General features: G+C 46.0%; 1 protein-coding gene across 3 annotated transcripts in view; it reads right to left on the bottom strand.

Annotated features, from left to right (window-relative positions):
* Window positions 1-703: 703 nt before the first annotated feature.
* Window positions 704-11,949, bottom strand: part of ELOVL6 (ELOVL fatty acid elongase 6) — a 144,611-nt gene continuing 133,365 nt past the window's right edge. For all 3 annotated transcript variants that reach the window (XM_075543925.1, XM_075543923.1, XM_075543924.1), the window contains one exon: window positions 704-3,390. In XM_075543925.1, coding sequence (XP_075400040.1) covers window positions 2,966-3,390 — 425 coding nt within the window. In that variant the 3' untranslated portion in view covers window positions 704-2,965. The remainder of the gene's footprint in view (window positions 3,391-11,949) is intronic.

Here is an 11,949-nt window from a genome sequence, read left to right as displayed (position 1 = left end):
GTTGATGTGATGAAGCAGTGGAGATGTTAATTTAAAAACAAAAACAGAACTGCACTGAGACAGTAATACCAAGAAGCTGGATCTTCAACATGTGTTTCCCTCTTTCCTCCTTCCCCTGATACACACGAGAAATGTCTTTAGATGCAAGTCACCTAATTCACAAACGATTTTAGGACACAGCCAACCTGCAAACAGAAATCCTGAGTCATTTCTCGGGGGACCCCTCGGGACAAAAGCGATACCAAACGGCAGTACTTTGGGGCCATCACCTGGGATCTAGAGGTCTCTGGCTCATGTCCTCATTCTGACCTACATGAAAGGGCCAACGGCCAATGACCGGCTCAAAGAAGTAGTCAGTTGTCATTTCTCCGTTTCAAGATCCTACTCACTCTTCGTTATCCAGTAACTTAAAAAGCAGAAGAAAAGTGTATCATACAGTTATGTACTCCCAAAGCTCAAAGTAACATTATTTGTACCCGAAGCACCTACATGTGATGTCTTATGCGGACCGGTTTGTCTAGCTCATGTCTTTTCTATTTTCCGTGATCCTAGTACATTCCCCCATCAATCGATTCATACCCACGAACCCACGTCACGTCATCACAGAGGGTCTACAGTGTCTTCACACAGACGTCCCTCCAGCTCCCTCCCCCTCCAGGTCACACCCCACCAGGTCCACCAGCCACGACTTGGTCCTCATGGGTTCTTGGTTCAAGCCATTCACACAGAATGGAATAAAACTTTATTCTTTTAAAATTCCACACACAAGCGAGACGCCGACAAAGCCCTTGTCATCTCTGACAGAAAAGCAGAGCAGCTCTGTTTCATGAATGACAGTACAATTAAAGCTCAAATAATATAAAAATAATTTTGAAAAATCCCTTTGACTGTACACTCTCAAATAAAGCAAGAAGACAAACAAGTTTCTTTTCTTTTGTCTTGATCGCCAGAAGATGTGTTTCTATTCACGTGGGCTTTGGAACTCAGAGCACCCAGCTCTGTGTGCATGTAAGTGTGGTGGTGACTTTATCATCTATGCAGTGTCGCAGCCCCTAATCTTCTCATCTAATTTGTCTAATCATTAAGCTAGTAAACCAATTAGAATACTATTATGTCACATTGAACAACTTTACATAATTGTGTCTTTGAAATACTAGGAACGTTTTTTTACACATTTATTTGGCTTGCAAAGGACTGAAATATTACAGATAATATAATCTAGCTTTTTTGTTCCTTTGTTTGTTTGTTTTTAAAGAATATGGCTCTTAATAAATTGAGTTTGAGTTCCAGAGCATTAAGTCCTTTTTAAAAATTTCTGAAGCTGACTTGAAGCAGGATGTCTCACAATTTGGTCAAAAAAATTATTTTTTTTTTCCCATTTAAAACTACAGTAAGTCTATAGGGGGCCCTTTGTTGTCAACTGTTGCCGCCAAACTTGCCATGAAGTGTTTGTTGAAGTATCTCCACTTGACCAGCAGAGGGCACTTTAAACACCTCTGCATTGCTTGGGGAGCAAATGCAGATGATGCAGAAACACAGTGTTCACGCATGTCAGGAAGAGCCCTGCAGATTTGTTTCTGAAATTCACAAAAATATAGAAAATAGGGGCTGTACCGCAGGGTCCATTGGGAAGGTTATGCGTATGTGTGAATTCAGATGGGAGGTGGGGTGGGGTGGGAGTAGAAATAGCGACTGTCTGTTGAGTGGGTCTCCGCCTCACCTCTGGCCCCCATCCTTCCCCGTGCTCCGCTCAGGAATGGTGCGTCAGACCAGTAGAGAAGGCAGTACAGGGCCCATTTCAAATCATTTGGTTGAGTTCTCTTAATGGCGTTCTTATCCCCCATCCCCCACCCCCCAGCGTGTAATTTACTCTTCGGTTCAAATGCCTGGCGCGAGCAGACAAAGGTGAATCCTTCATTTCTCCCCTCCGAGTAAAAACTGCGGTGCCACGCGCGGAAATGCTCCGCTTTGCAGCCGTCTTCTGAGAGCTGGGTGGCAGTGTTTCCATCCTCCAGGGAGGAACCTTGGAAAAGTACTGTGTCCCGTTTGGTTTGTGCAAATTCACTAGCCTGAGGAGGTGCAGCGAGGGGGAAACCAACAGTCTTTCTCTCGGTGGAAATGCTGCTCATGCCCCTGTGGTCGGAAGAGATGATTAACCCACTGCTGTGGAGTCGATTCCGACTCACCGCACTGCACTGGAAGGGACGGGAGCTACCCCTTAGGCTTCCCGGCCGGTTCCTCTCTAGAGCCGCCGCTGCTCGTCTTTCCCCAGCAGAGCAGACGGTGGTGCTTACCACACATCGGTTCCTTACCAGCCCAGTGCTGTATCTGCTGGGCCAACCGGAGCGGTTAAGAGGGAGGCAAGGGCTAAGGCCTGCTAACCTTTCTGGAAAAGCTTGGCATTTCAGCAAAAGCACTGTGTTGTTCTACATACACACACCTGCTGTCTCTTCCGCTTTCCTCTGTCTGCTGGCTCCGGTTTCGTGTAGGTCAGAGAACCGGAAGGACTGTAAGTGGAACATGTGCTCACTCCGATATTTATTATTCTTAAAGTATGACGCCCTCAGCCTCGGAGAAATGTAAGACTTAGTAAATAAATTTTGTTTGTTTTTCACCACAGCGGGTTAATAGCCTGTGGGTTTGCCTTCTGTTTCTCCCCCCACCACCCCCCACCCACCTCTGGCTCCCTTTTGCTTCCATCTGTCCTAGAGTTGACAGCTAAAGGGTCTTCCAGCAGCAGTCCTTGGAAATGGAGGTGAACTCAGTGCGTTCTCACCAAATCAGGATCATGAACTTACTGGGTTAAGTCAACCTAGTTATCCCTCAGCTGCCTTGGGCTGTGTGTTTGCTTGTATGTTGTGTTTTGTTTTAGCTGCACCATATGTGATTCCTTGTGCCATTTTCTTTTGTCTTTTTTTGTTTTTCTTGATGACCCTGAGCTACGGCTTCCTCCTCAGTTCCAACACTATTCCGCCTTCCTTGTTTTCCTCCTCTGGCCGATGTAGGCCTCAAAGAAGAAATGGCAGAAGAGCACAAAGTAGCTGAGGTACATGAGTGAGGACCAGAAGATGTTGTGGAAGTGGGAATGGCACTGATCTTGCTGCATCCAGGAGAAGACCAGGTAGTTAATGACACAGCCCATCACCATCTGAGTGATCTGGGACAAGGTGATGAACATGGCAAACTTCCGGGAGACGCGGAAGCCCGCCGCCCGCAGGGCGTAGTAAGAGTACATCACGGCGTGCACGACATAGTTCATGGTCATGAACCAACCACCCCCGGCAACCATGTCTTTGTAGGAGTACCAAGAGTACAGGAGCACAGTGATGTGGTGGTACCAGTGCAGGAAGATCAGCTTCTGCTTCCTCAGAACAATAAATATCGTATCTCCTGAAAGACAAGGGAAGAGAGAAAACACACGTGAGTCCTTGGCCACCACGTAATGATCGTTCCGATTTCTGCCAAGGGACATCGTGGTAGGTGTCATCCACGTCGGTTGTGACACCCAGTGGCCTGACAGGACCCAAAAGAACTTCCCCGCAGGGTTTGCCAGGCTGAAAGCTTCCTCGGTGCAGACTGCAGGTGTTCTCCTAGTGGGTTCACCGTGTCACTTGGGTTCCCTCGAAAGCCACGTGAACTCCATTTGAATCCTAGACTGGCATTTACTAACTCTGCCACCTTGGGCAAGTTCCTGATCTCATTAACCCCGCGTTTCCTATACTGCAAGAGGAGGATAAGAAAATTAGCTCAGTGTTACTTCAGCGACGGTGAGTGGTGGTGATGGATGGACGGACGATGCGAGTGATGGAATGAATGCCGCTGAAGCACACGGGTGCAAAGGAAACAGTTTTAAAAGGAAACATAGCTCAGAGTTGTTTGCAGATTAAATCAGATCCTTAATATGGCCACCTGACACATAGTAAGCACCCAATCAATGCTACCTTTAAGCAGGTATTTTATACAAAATCCAATTAATTGTAGTTTGCCTGAAGGGAAGTCAGCCACCATGTTCACTCACAGACTTTAGGGAAACGACACCTGGAGGGGTCCTGGGACTCGTCTCGGGTCAGGTATCACCTGAAGCCAGATGTCCAGCACATGTGGTTTGGCTCCCTGGGAGGAAGTCATGGTAACCAGCATTGGACCACATGACCGGACAAATGAATCCATCCTAACCAGACCCAGGCCACTGAATGAGGAGTTGACTGCTTCATCTTTCTCCCGAGGAGTGGCTGGTGGGTCTGAACTCTTGTCTTTGGGGGAGCAGTTCAGTAGTTATCTGACAGCTCCACCAGGGTCCTGGTCCATGACATGCCACCCCCCCAACAAAAAACCCTCCCTTTCCATGAGTGCATGCGACTCATAAGCACACTGTAGGACAGGGTAGAATGCCACGGTGGGTTGGCGTGACTGTAACTCTTTGTGGAAGTAGAAAGCTTCATCTTTCTCCCGAGGAGTGGGTGGCGGTTTGGAACAGCTGACCTTGAGGTAGGCAGCTCACCTCCTAACCAGTATGCCACCAGGGCGCCATGTGACAAACAGCCCTTGGACACTTAAGTTTGTGAGCCCCCTATAAAACGCGAAGCCTTCCCTCATGGCTACCAGCAAAGTAAAATTTTCATGAAAGGTAACAGCTGACAATATCCCTTGGAAGCAGGAGCCCCTCGGTTATGAGGTAGGACGTTTCTATTAAGGGAAGCTCGATTCACGTGCACAGTCTTCTGCAGTGCTTCCTTGAAACGAGTCATGATTTTGGAAGCTATATTGTAGAGCAGTCTTGTAAAGTTGGATGAAGAGAAAAATAAACAAGGGCAAATGCCCTAACAAGGGCAAATGCTGCAAAAAATAAATCCAAGGCCATTGACAAACAGAAAAAAAAAAGTTTGGATGTGGGGCAAAAACAAAACGAATGCAGGTAAATCCATGATATTCTTTCCTGTCTCTGTGATCATGAGGCATGGAGAAATGTATCAGCCTTCGTGGCTTCAGAAGAACCGCAATGTGACTTCTCATCACACAGTAACAAGGACAGGTCCCCCTCTTCTTGGTCTGAGATTCACGTAGGCACAATGGGGTCCAGTGGAAATGCTCAGTGGAATGACACGTCCGCAGAGACATGCCCATAACTCTGGACCCCGAGGAAAGACTGAGAATGACCAGCCTTCAGCAGGAGCTATTAATTTACTTACTTCTGTTATTGTTCTGTGTGGAAGGCACCCTGGTGGCGTAGGGGCTATGCATTGGGCTGCAATCCGAAAGGTTAGCAGTTTGAAACCACCAGACGCTTTTCAGGGGAAAGACAGGGCTTTCTACTCCTGTAAACCCAAGGAACACCTCTACCCTGTCCTAGAGGGTCACTGTAGGCCCGGCACGATGCAGTAGCAGTGAGTTTAGAGGTAGGAGGGGTCCCGTCACGTCAGTTCTGCTAGTACAAGGTGACCCTGTGCACCACAAAAGGAAACGCCGCGCGGTCCTGAGTCATCATCACAATCATCCCTGCGTTTGGGCTCACTGCTGTACCCACTGTGCCAAGCCCTTCTGGTGGGCACGCAATGGCAGTTCTCGTAGCTAATGAGGCTCCGTATCTTTTCATGGGCCTGATGGCCATTAGACTCTCCTCTGTGGTGAAATATCTATTCACGTCCCTTCTCTGTTTTATGACTCGGTCATCTGCCTTTATGTTACGTTATCGAAGCCACATATGTGTATTGAGCCTGGTTGGCTTCTCTTCCCGTTTATAGCTTGCCTTTTCGCTTTTTTGGTGAAGGCTTCTGATGACAGAAAGGGTTTCATTTTCAGGAAGTTCTATTTATTTATGCTTCTCTTTTGCCCTGACTGCTTTTGCAACCACATTAGACAACCCATGATTCAAACTAGGCCTGACAAGACTGTCTTCATCAAAAATTTTTACCAGGTGTATGTGTGTGTGTCCTGAGGCATACGCACCCCATTGCCTGTTTATGCCTATGAAAATCCAGTTTTCCATTTCCCGCACACCGTACTGTTGGACAAGACTCTTCATTCCCCATCTAGTGAACTTGGCTCCTTTATCAAAAATCAGCAACCCTTTTTCTACCATCGATGGGTGGGTTTATTTACAGACTTTTAATTCTTTTGCGGTGGTCTATATTCCTACTGTTATACCAGCCCCAGGTTGTCTTGATTCCTGTTGGCTGTATTTCATGACCAGCAGACACGGGCTTTCCGCTCCCTTATGCAGTAATAGTCTTAGAACCTCTTAGGGACTGTTCCACGCTGTCCGATGGGGTTGCTGTGAGTCGGCATCGGCTCGGAGGCCCTGAGTTCGGTCGCCTGGAAGCCTATGTGAAATTCAGAGCTTCTAATGACATGGTTGGGAGAAGTGTCAGGAACTCTTTAATGAAAACAGAGGCCTCCCACTCGTGGTCCAGGAGACTCTCAGAAGAGCCACTGAAATGTCATACCGAGGTCACCATCCCCAGAAGGCAGCGAACCCAGAGAATGGTCACCTCCCTCGGGTGAGAAAAAATAGACATGGCTCCGGAGGAACTCATAACTCCGTGGGGTTGTTTGGGCATTTCAACGGAGATGCCATGTTTTCTTCTTTCCTCACTCTGGGGAAACTGTACAACATTATATAGGATTGGTCATCATATAGGATTGGTCACGAGCCAAGAGTCATGCCAACCGTGGTTGCTGAAAGGCTTGTCAGTAACTACGGCATGACTCAGAAATGCAAACAGCATGTGGTGCTGGCCAACCAGCTTTTGTCCCCACTGAAAGCCCAGCTGGCACAGTGCAAACTATTCTGGCCAAGAATAAGCAATAGGACTTTTGACTCCTGAAAATGTTCCATGTGTCAGTCACCTCATTGGTTCCTTCTCTTTGTACCATGATCTCCCCACCATCGGTTCAGCAACTTTGAGGCAAGGCATGGTTTTTCTTGTACCCAAGTTGGCCCTGGAACTATATCTCCCGCCTGTGTGCCTGCCAAGAGCAGGTTTCTATGCAGCTCCGGAGAAGTCTGTCAACCTCTGAAAATCCGCAGCCTGCTCATGGCTGTAAAGAGAATGCTTACACTGGGTGTGTAGTTTGTAACGGATGGCTGCCGCTCCTCTGTGCAGAATTAACCAGAAGTTGGCTGAGTCAAGAGTTTCGAAAACAATGATAAGCTCAACCAAGCAAGGGCTTAAACTCGGAGCAGATGTATCCAAGAGTCCACAAAACGAAATCTCAGCAACTCTGAGTAGCGTCCCAGTAGTGGGTGTTCCACGACGGCGACACAGGGGGCAGGTGGGGTGGCTCTCTTCTCCTCACTGAGCTGAGTGGATTGCAACTCTGCCACCCACTCACACGAGATCCCTGTTTCTGCTGAAACACAAAGCCCTTCTTGCATCGAGAGTTGACTGAAAACTGCAGGCATGTGGAGTTTTGTTCTGGGACGAAGCGCAGCTCCAGGCTTGATGACCAGGAGCGATTCCTTTCTTGGATGAGCCCTTTTCTCTACTGTTTTCAGGAGAGAGTCTAGAATCTTCCATCAATGAAAGGTTAGGTAGGACTGAGGGCCTAAAAAATAAGAAGCTTCAAAGGACGGAAATCTTCCTAAATTAAGTACTAGTGAGGAAGGTTTCATAAGAGCGAAAACATGAGAAAGCACATAACCTGCAAAATGAAAGCAAAGGCCTCCACAGGCCCACACGGACGTTCCCTGCACGGGCAGTGCAACCGAGATTGCGCTCTCGGCCGGGCTGACTGACTCTCCAGTCTGTTTTGACTCAGCAGTTGGCCACTGGAAGGCCACTGCCAAATATGCCCCAGAAGGTCTGCAGGGACAGAAATCTTATTTTAGCACCAAGAAAAAGGGCGCAGGCCATGAACAGCTCTATACAATGGACCTGAAACATCTTTAGGAATGGACGTGTCCACTAACTAGCCTCACTAATGAACGATGCCAAGAGTAGGATATTGGTTTGCCCTCTGCCCCACCCCCACCCCCTGCACCCAACAGTCATCTCGTTGGATCAGTGTTAACACTACACTCAATCCCTGGTTTAAATGGGAAGAGATGGATGGTTTGTCGTCCAAGCTGCAGTTTACTGTGTGAAAGAGGCTTCTCCAAGGAAAGCAATGTCAGTGGTACAGTTCTCCAATCGACTCTGCACTTGAGTGGCGGAGTCCCCTGAGCGCCTGAGCAAAGACTGCGTTCAGTAACACTGTTTGTGATGGAGCCCAGGCGGTGGCAGTGGATAAGCTAACTGGAAGCTTGGTGACTGGAGCCCAGTCGGGGGATTTCCCGAGAGAAAGATCTAGTGATATGCTCCTGAAAAGATCATCACCCAGAAAACCCTAGGGGACAGTTCTACTTTGTCATTTGACAGCCTCTAACAACAACAACAACAACAACAACAGCATGAGGTATTGCAGATGGGCACTATGTGTCTAGGATAAATGAAGACATGGTTGATCCATTAACTTCATCAAGACCAATAAAATAATAAGACACGGGATGGTGGCACTCATATCTCTGAGTGTTGAGCTCACAGTTCTCTGGGAATCCCATCTACTTATCAACAACCCTGAAGCGTTGAATTAAATTTGGAATTCAAGCACAAAATTCCCACTTTAGATAGCCTCTTCCATGAATGCTACAGCCAAGAGGTTGAAAGGACCATTTTCATTCTCAAGCCCCCTCCCAGCCCCCCACCCCTATACAACGGAGAACACAGAGCACAGACAAGAAGCTCCTGCCAGAGAAAGGTTACTTCTAGAAAAGTCTCCTTTGAGGCTTATGGGCCAGAAGTACAGAAACAGCATTCAGATGATGTATTTCTATTTGGGTCTGTAAGCGTTGTTGAGCCTACTCAGAGGTGGGTTCCCTAAAAGCACTTAGGATAGCACGTCCACATTCCTCTCTTTGTAATCAGTTCCATTTACCAACACTCTGAGAAGGAGACTGGAGAGGACACATACAATTCAAAAACCAAAAAACCGCTGCCATTGGTTAATTCTGACTCACAGCACAACCCTACATAGCACTTCCTAAACTGTAAATAAATCTTTACAGCAGCAGGTAGTGGCTAGTGGGTTTGAGCCCTCAATCCCTGTGGTAAGCAGCCCACTCCCTCGCCCATAACACCACTAGTGCTGTCTGAAGGGGTGTCTGGAGGGACCCATTGCAAGACAAAACCCAAACTCACCGTCATCAAGGGGATTCTTACTCAAATCAACCCTTTAGAGAGGGTTTCTCCTTTATAGGAACACATGACCTCAGCTTTCTCTGGAGGATAAATGGGTGGGTTTAAACCACTGATCTTGTGGTTAGCAGTCCAATGTCTACCCATTATACGCCCCTGGGGCTCCTCTGGAAATATAGTAGGGTGGCATAAATGAAAAGTTAAGCAAAGATGGTGTGTATGCACACATTTATTCCTCACACTCCATAATTCTCACATGTTAATATTCATGAATTTATCTGAAAAAATAAGTCACAAAGACAATGAATAAAGACTACACATTCTCAGATCAGCTCCAGATTGAGGGCAAATGTTTTCATTCAGAAATTTTATGAATCTGATTTAAGAAACAAAATCACTATATAAAAATATATCCAGTATGATTAATTTTCAAAAGATTACCCATAAAGTGAAAACACTAAGTTAAAATATTTTTAAGTGTGTGTGTGTGTGTGTGTGTATGTAAATTCTTAAAAAATATATACCTAGACAATTTTCCAAGATTGTCTGGAGAGTGAAATTTGAAAATTACTAGCTTATGATTTTGTACCTAGAGTGTCGATTCAGGCATTTTAAAAAACAAACAAACAAACAAACAAAACCGCCTTTTGGGCCCTGGTTCACAAAATTGATATTTTAAAATTTTCCTTTTAGATAAAGTAATCCTTCCAGCCCTATTAAAAGGCAAGTGGTGCTTTACAAAATAATAACAATTTATGAATGATGAAGGGTTCATGAGGTAGGGGGGAGTGGGGAGGGAGGGGGAAAGTGAGCAACTGATTTTAAGGGCTCAAGTGGAAGGCAGATGTTTTGAGAATGATGATGGCAACAAATGTACACATGCGCTGGACACAATGGATGTATGTATGGATTGTGATAAGAATTGTATGAGCCCCCAATAAAATGATTAAAAAAAAAGAATTAGCTGTTCTCTGATGAAGATCTAAGGTTCAGTGCCTGCTCAAAATCGATGTGAATGGAAATAATGCTTCTTAAACAATGGCTCCCTTTTCCCTCTTTTCTCATCATCACTGATACACTCTGTTCTCTATACATCTGAGTTCGCTAGATATTTCGTATGAGCGAGCTTCAAATAGTTCATGTGAATGTGGAACAAAATATTTTCTTAATTAAAGGAAAAAATTTCCTTTAAAAAAATTTAAAAAATAAAAGGCAAGTGGCACAAGGGATTAAGCAGAGGACCCATCTTCACGCTGACTCTGTCTTCTCAGAAAGTTTCCTTCTTTGTTTTTAACATGGTAAGACAATAGGCAAACCCATAGTTCAAAACTGCCAGCTGGTCACAGGCAGCAGATGCACAGCACCCACTGTAAAGCAGGTAAGTAGCTGATTCACGTATCAGAGACCTCATAGCCGCCATGCACTGGAGGTACCTTACAAAAAGACTGCTGAACGTTTCCATCATCAAAACCACTCCCATTGAGACACAAAACCCCATATTGTGCTTCTGAGATGGTAAATCTTTATGGGAACAGATGATAACCCCCAAACCAACTCACTGTCATTGAGTCGAATTTGAATCATAGTGACCGTAATTGACAGAGAAGAACTACACCTTTGGGGTCTGGAGGATGTAAGTCTTTCTAGACACTGAGAACTTCATCTTTTCCTCCCTCACACTGGGTGGGTGGCTTGACTTGCTCACCTTTGGCTTAGCCGTCCAACACGTCAGCTCCTGCCAAGCAGCCACTCCATGTCTTACTGCCAGAGCCATTCTGACTGACACCAGTTGATGGGTTTGACAGCTGACCTTGCGCTTCGTAGCTCAGTGTGTAGCCCTCCCTCTACGCCTAAAACCAGTCTTTCCTCCCTTACATGACACAAAAAGCTCACCATCAAGTAGATGCTGACCATAAAAACCCCGTCCCTGTGAGCTTCCAAGACTGTAACTCTTTAAAAACAAAGTTCAATTGTGGCAAAAATACACACAAGAAAGCATTCTCCAATTCAACACCTTCTATATGCTTACTTCGGTGTCATTGATTGCATTCTGGTCCAAGACTGTAACTCTTTCCAAGAGTAGAAAGCCCCCTCCACTTCTTTCTTTGCCTTGAGGAGCAGTCTGTGGTTTTGAACTACTGACCTAGTGGATCACAGCCAATTGTATAACCATTATACCACCAGGGCTCCTTTAGAGTCTAGGTGACTTAAAAAGGAAACTGACATCTGAGCCTTCTTTTAGGGGAATGGCAGGCGTATCATAAGGATCTAGAATGGTATATACACACTATTCTTAACTCGTAACACCGAAGAAAATGCAATTGGAGAGGGAAACCAGTGTGGCAAGTTTGTGGGAGGGTGGGTCGCACTGCTCACAGATAAATGCAAAACTTATTATCATGGGCAGACAAATCCTGTTTCCTGGTAATAATGATATTTCTCTGGAGAATTGTACCACTGTCAACTCTCTGCCATTCCGAGCTTTTCACCGTCTCCGCGCACATGTGCTGCCCTTACATTCCAAAGCAGCAGAAAGCGGGAGGAAAATCCCTACAAGCATCTACACATTACAGGCATTTTTTATTAATGTCTACATTGTCATCCCCCAGGGTCCGTCTCTTTGACGATTAGAATCAAACAACACCAGGGACCAACCCTTAGTAACTGCAAATGAGAACACGAGGAGGCCCAAATGAAAAGTGTAATGTCCTAGTCTGGTTCCTAGCTCAAGAGATGAGAGCATGTTTAGGGATGGGACTTTAAAACAACTATGTTG

The sequence above is a fragment of the Tenrec ecaudatus genome, chromosome 3, assembly GCF_050624435.1.
Source record: "Tenrec ecaudatus isolate mTenEca1 chromosome 3, mTenEca1.hap1, whole genome shotgun sequence".
Lineage (NCBI taxonomy): Eukaryota > Metazoa > Chordata > Mammalia > Afrosoricida > Tenrecidae > Tenrec > Tenrec ecaudatus.
Note: the sequence above shows the minus strand (reverse complement) of the source record. Positions and strands in the feature narration are given on the sequence as shown.